The 7264-nt window shown below is 63.0% G+C and overlaps 4 protein-coding genes across 4 annotated transcripts in view; 2 read left to right on the forward strand and 2 right to left on the reverse strand.

Annotated features, from left to right (window-relative positions):
- The window catches only part of F751_1446 (RuvB-like 2), a gene marked incomplete at both ends in the record, with an annotated part of 3007 nt that extends 116 nt beyond the window's left edge, over window positions 1–2891 (reverse strand). Inside the window, 8 exons of the mRNA XM_011400426.1 lie at window positions 234–357; window positions 648–958; window positions 1104–1348; window positions 1546–1597; window positions 1786–1914; window positions 2091–2175; window positions 2425–2651; window positions 2739–2891. Coding sequence (XP_011398728.1) covers window positions 234–357; window positions 648–958; window positions 1104–1348; window positions 1546–1597; window positions 1786–1914; window positions 2091–2175; window positions 2425–2651; window positions 2739–2891 — 1326 coding nt within the window. The remainder of the gene's footprint in view (window positions 1–233; window positions 358–647; window positions 959–1103; window positions 1349–1545; window positions 1598–1785; window positions 1915–2090; window positions 2176–2424; window positions 2652–2738) is intronic.
- Window positions 1756–1920, forward strand: F751_1447 (hypothetical protein; the record flags this gene model as incomplete). The annotated part of the gene is made up of 1 exon (XM_011400427.1): window positions 1756–1920. One exon carries the CDS (start codon window positions 1756–1758, stop codon window positions 1918–1920), a length of 165 nt encoding a protein of 54 aa, XP_011398729.1.
- A 316-nt stretch (window positions 2892–3207) lies between the features above and the next one.
- On the forward strand, window positions 3208–3977 carry F751_1448 (Non-histone chromosomal protein 6; the record flags this gene model as incomplete). The annotated part of the gene is made up of 4 exons (XM_011400428.1): window positions 3208–3318; window positions 3522–3561; window positions 3679–3785; window positions 3903–3977. The coding sequence occupies 4 exons, from the start codon at window positions 3208–3210 to the stop codon at window positions 3975–3977; spliced, it is 333 nt and encodes a 110-aa protein (XP_011398730.1).
- A 223-nt stretch (window positions 3978–4200) lies between these two features.
- On the reverse strand, window positions 4201–6322 carry F751_1449 (putative endoplasmic reticulum-Golgi intermediate compartment protein 3; the record flags this gene model as incomplete). The annotated part of the gene is made up of 7 exons (XM_011400429.1): window positions 4201–4288; window positions 4494–4885; window positions 5092–5263; window positions 5507–5647; window positions 5795–5937; window positions 6056–6138; window positions 6235–6322. The coding sequence occupies 7 exons, from the start codon at window positions 6320–6322 to the stop codon at window positions 4201–4203; spliced, it is 1107 nt and encodes a 368-aa protein (XP_011398731.1).
- Between the last annotated feature and the right edge of the window lie 942 nt (window positions 6323–7264).

Below are 7264 nucleotides of genomic sequence, written 5' to 3' on the forward strand. Positions count from 1 at the left end.
TCAGCTATCGGAATGTTGTTGAGGCAGGAGTGTGGCCCTGCACTCTCCATCTAGCAATGAGCCGGACCTCAGGACGGGAGAGAGCTGCACCCACTGATGCACCCTGCAAGCCAAAGCACTGTGCATAGTGTTGAACCTCCCATTTGCTACACTCACACTGCCTGCATGTTGACCTCTCCCCCGGTCCCCACCCGCTGGGCCGCAAACAGCACCCCTGGCATGAACAACCCCACCTGCGTCGAGCGCTTGACATCCAGGAAGAGGGTGTAGGCGCGGGCCACGTCCTCCACATCCACGGCAGAGGCCTTGCGCCGCGCGGCGATGAGCGAGGCCGCCGTGATCAGGTGGATGGCATACCTGTAGAGTGGGCGCAGCATGGGCGGGGTGGGCCAAGGGGTGTGGGATAGGGCAGGGGCTCAGCGGCATGCGCTGTCTTGGCGGGACGGCATGCCTTACTGATACAGCACTCGGGTAACATTGGCTCCCAAGCAGGCACCGGTCGTTGCGAGATTCAATGTCCAACCGTGCAGCCTTTGATGTGAGGGGGGAGCCATGCATAGTTTGCAAGCCTGCGGAACCCCCATTCTCCCACTCCATCACACCAGACAACTCCCCACCTCCTCTCCCCCCACCACGCAGTCACACACCCACCCACTCGCCTGAGGCTGGTCTCCAGGCCTATCTTGGTGAGCAGGGCATGCGCGTCCCCTGCCAGCTCCACGTCCTCCTCCTCCGCCCGGATCTGGATGATGCGCGCCAGGTCCTCCTCCCCCGGGGGCGAGGTGGAGATGATGAGCAGGCGGTCCAGGAGGTCCAGCGGGATGCCGTGGGGCGCCGAGTAGGCGGTGCCCCGGATGCGCGTGATGCCGCGATTGGAAGCCACCACCAGGATGGGGGCCAGCTCTGACTCCAGCGCGCGGTTCAGGTAAGAGAAGCACTCAATGTCCAGCATGTGCACCTGGGAGTGGTGTTTTGTTTGGTGGGGGAAGGGGTTTCAACCTGGGGAGCCGGGGTGAAGAGATCATATTGGGGTGAGCTCCACCCAACAAGGGTCGGCAACTTCAACACCCATACAAGCATTCCAGCCCGCGCGCCAGACCCACCTCGTCGATGAAGAGGACGCCGGGAATGATGTCGGCCTTGCCCTCCTCGCGCCAGGTTGCAACCTTGGAGTCGATCTGGTCGCGCACCTCGCTCCGGATCTCGCCCGTGTCCCCGGCGAACAGCGCCAGGAAGCCCTGCTGCCGCGAGTTGATCACGTCGATCTCGTGCAGGGTCACCACGTGTGTCACCTCACGCCGCCGCTGCAGCTCCCCGGAGGGGCACACCACGAACTTGGTGGCGGGGCCTGGGGGTGGGGCAGCGGAAGAGGTGAGACAGGAGGTTGGTGCTGGGCAGTGACAGTGGGTGAACAGATGTGCACAGGGATAGCCTGGCGATGATGCTGGGCCTCCTAATTACATCTACAACAAGCATGCGACTCAACCATGCCCCATCCAATTCATCAGGACCGCAGGCACGGCAATCCCCTCCCCGAGCCCTCACCCATGGCGTCAAAATCTCGGGACCTCGCAAAGGATCGACCAAGCTTGGTGACCTGAAAATGTGGAGGCGGAGGTGGGTGCGGGAGAAGGTACACCGCCATGGGCATGCAAGGCAGCTCACATGCCTCATAGACGGGTGGCACTCCATGACCTCGTTCTCGACAGGTACCCTCTTAGCCTGGATCCTTGGAGCCTCCTCATCGCATGAGCTATGCGCACGGTCCCACCCTCACCCACCCACCTTGCCGCTGGACTTGTCGATGGCAATCACGTCGCCAGCAGTGACCTTCTCCTTTTGTATCGCCTCGATCATCTTCGCGCCGAGATCGTAGATGGTCTCCATCTCCGTCGTCTTCATCGTGAGCTTGCCCTGTGACGTGCGGTGAAAAGGGCTCCACAGCATGACTACTCTGCCCGCCAGTGTACCCGACTGCAGCCCCGAGGGTGCCACTCAGATGCAAATGGATTCGACTCTGGCACGCCGCGTGCATTCCTGGCCACAGTTGCTGCTTGCCCTGGTCCCCCACCCGTAACACCATGCCACACCGTCTTGCTGGCAGAACCGGTGGCAGGCCGGTCAATCTCAATCTCCACCACCTCTCCCTCAATGAGCTCAGACTCCTCCTTGATCCTGCAATGTGTGCCAGTGTATGAGGACTGGTCATGGGTGATGCGGGATCGGGCGGGAGATCTTAGTTCAGGCTCTGACTAGCCAAGGAGCGCCTCAAGCGATTCTAGAGTAAACCAATTAGAAGAAAGAATCAAGGACGACTTCAGGCAGCTGGAGTAATGTCATGCAGATATTATCCGGTGGCTGCCAGCAGGCTAATCCTCTGTGCAGGAGAAAAAAACGCACCCACCGGCCCTCGCCAGCACCCACCTCACGCCAATGGCCTTGCGGAACGCTTGTGTCAGGGCCTCGGTCTTTGACATCTCCATGGAGAATATCTCGGAGGCCGCAATCATGGCAAAGGGGGTCTCGTCCCCTAGTGACTTTGCCATTCCCATGGCAATGGCGGTCTTGCCGGTCCCAGGCTGGCCGGCCAGGAGCACAGCCCGACCAGCGATACGGCCATCCTTTATCATCTGAGTGATTACACCAGCAGCCTGCAGGGGTGTTTGAGGCCGAGGTCGGCATCAACAGCCTCACACTGTATCCCAACGACTGTCCACTCTAAGTCTGCCACTTCCCACCTTGCGCGCTGATGCCTGGCCCACCAGGCCTTGGGACACGGCGCGAGCCTCCAGAGAGTCATCCAAGCCAAGGCCTCGGATGTGAGAGTGGGCGCCAATCCGTTCGATGCGTGTGAGATCTTTTTCCTCCGCATTGACCCGTAGGTCTGCCATCGTCTTAGCACACTCTTCCACAGCGGTTCAGGGGATCACCTCTACACAACTTGAGGATATCATCGGTGTATTTATCAAATATTTGTATGTCTTGTTTACTTGTTCATCCCCCCACGATTAAAAAGGTGTCTCCCAGGCATGAGCGCGCCATGCATGGTGTTTCTGTTCTCTGCTTTCCAGAGGTCCGGTCTGCTTTTAAACCCCTCCCGACAGATTTTGCTGGGAGGCCGATCACAGGCGCAAGAGCGGCGATCGCTCCTGTCAGCGCACATACATCACTACCATTTACTCTTTCTGAAACTCAATATCGTTCACCATGGCTCCCAAGAAGGCTGACAAGTCGCCGACTAAGGCCAAGGCCGCGAAGGGAGGAGTCGAGAAGCCAGCGAAGAAGGTCAAGAAGGTCAAGGACCCCAACGCGCCAAAGGTAAATAGGCATAGCACGCCTGCGACTGAGGTGGCTCGCGATCTGATTGCCAGGAGCCGAAGGGGGAGGTGTCCGTTGGAAGGCCGACAGCTCCTGGCAATACCGGGTATTGTATGCTGGGGCTTCCGTCTGTCCATCTAGTCGCTTTGCGTGTGCTCGATCCGTCTAGTCATCGCACCTCCTTGAACTTTTCCACTACGCAGAGGCCACTGTCGGCCTTCTTCTTCTACTCGAATGACATTCGTGAGCAAGGTAACAATGGCTTCCCTATCAGAGATGCAGCTTGATTGAGAGACAGTGAATCACAAGCTGGGGGTGCAACCACAGCTCACAATGCCTGCACGATCGTCCTTCCTGCAGTGAAGAGCGACAACCCCGGCATTGCGTTTGGCGAGATCGGCAAGAAGGTTGGAGCTCTGTGGGCTGCCCTCTCCGAGAAGGACAAGGTGAGCGTGTGGGAGCTTCGGGTGTGACCATTGAATAAAGAAGCTAGCTCATGATGATCCGGTGAAACAGCCTCCCACATTCCCTCGCTCAATCCCTACTCTCTGTCTGAAGTAGCCACGCTTCTTTTCCCTCAACAGGCACCGTATGAGAAGAAGGCCGAGGCCGACAAGGCCCGGTATGAAAAGGAGAAGGCAGCCTACACCAAGGCGTAGGGTGCCGGTGTCCTGTTACCCCAGGGTGCCAGTGCCAGAGGTTCCTGCAGGACTTGACGACAGTGCCCCAGCCCCACGCAAGAACTCATGCTGGGATGCATGACCCAACCACAACCTTTCTGACAATGTGTAACGACCTGACCGGTGTGGACGAGCCCAGCAGCTCTTGTTTCCCGGGCAGCGCGGGTGCGAGAAACAGGCGTCTGCCTCGAAGCACACCCCTTCACACCCTCTGCCGCGTGACGGGAGAGGGCCCCGGCCCACCTTGCGGCGGCCCAAATCGCAGCACCAGCATGTGCACGACGCGATCCCTGCATCAAAGGAGGGGGGCCGGGGAGTGTTGACGGTTGTGTATGGCCCGCTGCCCTGCCATGCAGGACGCACATGGGGGCATTGGCCGCTCACCAGGCCTCGTCTTCGTCGATTGGCGCAGGGATGGCATGTGCAGCACACACCATACTTGCTCCGCGGTCCCTTACCCCCCTCCCGCCCGCCCCTCACCCACACCAAGCTCACCAGAAGCCCGTGAGGGCAAAGGTGCCGCCCACCACCGCCGCGGCGCGTACGAGGAGGTGCAGGAGACCCGGCCGTCGGAACTCGACGTCCATGGCGATGGGGGAGGTGTCGTAGAGGAAGAAGATGCCCGGCAGCAGGTTGCTGGCCTTGGTGTCCACCGGCGCATAGTACTCGGTGACAGAGTACTGGTGCGTGCGCACGTCGCCGCGCCAGGCGCCGCGGCGGTAGCGCGTGGGCACTACCTTGACAAAGTACTTGTCGATGCCGGTGGCCTTGCGGTCGATGCGGCGCACGCCCTCCAGCGGGTAGGCCTGCCCGGGGTAGCCCTTCTCCCCAAACCTCAGTGTGTGGATGACGTGGCTGGCGTTCAGGGCCGAGGCGTCGGGTGTGTGCTGCATTGCGTGTGTATGTTGATGGGGGAAAGGGTGTGGGGAAAGAGGGTTGGTGTAAGGCAGGCGAAGACACTCTTCGCCAAGCAGTGCATGTTGTTGCCGGCCGCGAGACATTGCCCTGCAGGGGGCGGGGGTCCCAGACCGGGTGTTAATGCCACGCAAACCTCTCCTGATTCCCACCAGCCCCCACCCCCCCAAAGCCCCACCTCCACATTCAGGTGCATGTGCCTTGTGAGGAGGGCGCCGATGATCTCCGCCTCGTTCATGGACATGAAGAGGGCCTCGGGCCGGACCGAGAAGTGGAGGTTGCCCGCCACCTTCTGCACTGCCACCCAGCCGTGGATGAGGCAGCCCTCGTGCGCCAGCATTGCCTTCCTCCTAGAAAGTGTGAAAAGTGGGTTGGCTTGGGATGGCGGAACATCAGGCTTGGGCGGCGCACTGAATCGTTCGAGCACTGGGGCGAGGGGCAACCCAGGGCTAGGACCCAGTCCCAGGTGTCGACACGCCTGCTTTTCAAAATCACTGCATGGGTCGCCCCGTCCAAGAAAACAGGCCAGACGATGGCATGGAGGACAGGCGGCCTGGGGCTGACACCGAGTTCAGCACCAAAACCCCGCTCACATGTTCTCCAGGTTGGCCGAGCCCAGGTTGAAGGACATGGCAAAGGCGGACTCGTGCGCGTTTATCCGTGGCGGGTGGTACTCCTCCCGATCGCTGCGCCGGCCCTCAGCATCCAGCCGCCACTTGTGCAGCTCCCCGTTCCTGGAGCGGGGGCAGGAAGTAGGAATGGACGGAGTGGCCAAGCACATGCCCTTATTGTGCGAGGGCAATGATCTCTGCACAGCCCGATGCGTTCTCGGGGAGAGAAGGCACACGCCACTTGCATCCCAAGATCACAGAGCTCCCCACCTGGCCACGGCAACCCCCAGCTCCGAGTGGTAGGTGCCGCTGACGTCGCCCGTGTCCATTGTCAGAGAGGAGCAGGGCAGCGCAGGGAAGGTGATGTTGAAGTGTATGTGCAGCAGCTCGTCGCGCGTCGTGTCCACCTTCATCTGCAGCGGGAGTGGTGCAGGGACAGCGGGTGAGGGAGGCCTGCCGGCACTTGGTTGAAGACCAGGGCCCCTGGTGCCCATGCAGATTGATGCTCCCCCTGCCTCCCAGCCCACGCACCGTCTGCACCATGTGGTAGCTCAAGCATCGATGCGCCTCTCCCGCGAACAGCACCACGGCCACCAGGATGCCGATGATGGTCACTGCAGGTGGTGCATGGTCAGTCAGCGGGGTGCCGGGGTGGCACTGGACCCAGACGCATGCACCATCCAAGCAAGTAGAGCAGTTCCCCCTCGCACCTATCCCTCCATGCACGGTCTTTTCTCTCAGATGGTCCTCTGCCCGGGTGTAGGCGCTGATGCGGGCCAGGCCTTTGGCCCGCGCCATCCCTCCCCCGGAGCACCAAGCCGGCCGGCGCTGGGCTGCGACGCTCGCGAGAATCTATTCAGACTCCCCACCTCTCAGATACTGAATGAGTAACTTGCTCATGGATAGCCCAACGCATGTGCAGGGCCCCACTGCACTGGGCTGAATGTCTGTCCCAGCTCTTTGAATGCGTCGGTCGTGATTTACAGCCCGCGGGGGGGACCTGGACGATGCCCTGGCCACGCGCCACGCGGGACAGCCCCACGGGAAGATGCCCCTCCAGCCACACACACACCCCTCCAACCATTCTTGCGGTCCGCAGCTGCGGGCGGGGCGCAGGCGCCCCCTCACCGCGCGCCCGGGGGCAGGTACCCCGGCAGCCCCGCCCGCGCGCCGCGCAGCTGCTCCAGCAGGGCCTCGCCCGTGGCGTGGAAGGGGTTGGGCGCCTCCCGCGTCGGCCGCTCGCCGGGGTCCTGGCCCCGCTGCGCGGCGGCCCACGCCTGGTTCTGCAGCCGCTGCGCCGCCTCCGCGGGCGTCAGCGCGGTCTGCGGGTGCTGGAGGGCCGCGCGCGCGTGCTCCGCCCGCGCGCGCGCCGCGTGGTACTGGTCCTCCATCGCGCGCTGCAGCTGCTGCTGGTACAGCTCCTCCGGGGCCATCGCGCCGCGGTACTGCGCGGCCGGCGCCGCATGCGGCGCGCCGCCGGCCGCGCCCGCGACCCCGCGCTGGGCCGCCGCCAGCATGGCGGCGAACTGGGCCGGGTCCATGGGGCGGGCGGGGGGCGGGGCGCCCCTGGGCCCCGGCCCGGGGGCCCACTGCGGAAGGCCCGTCGCCTGCGCCTGCGCCGCGCCCGGCGCGTAGGCGGGCGGGGCGAAGTGCGGGGCGAAGGGCCCCGGCACGCCGACCATGCGCTGTGGCATCGGCCTCACCGGGCGCGGGCCCCCCATGCCGGGGGGGGGAGGGCCG

Source organism: Auxenochlorella protothecoides (genome assembly GCF_000733215.1).
Source record: "Auxenochlorella protothecoides strain 0710 unplaced genomic scaffold scaffold14, whole genome shotgun sequence".
Taxonomy (NCBI): Eukaryota; Viridiplantae; Chlorophyta; class Trebouxiophyceae; order Chlorellales; family Chlorellaceae; genus Auxenochlorella; species Auxenochlorella protothecoides.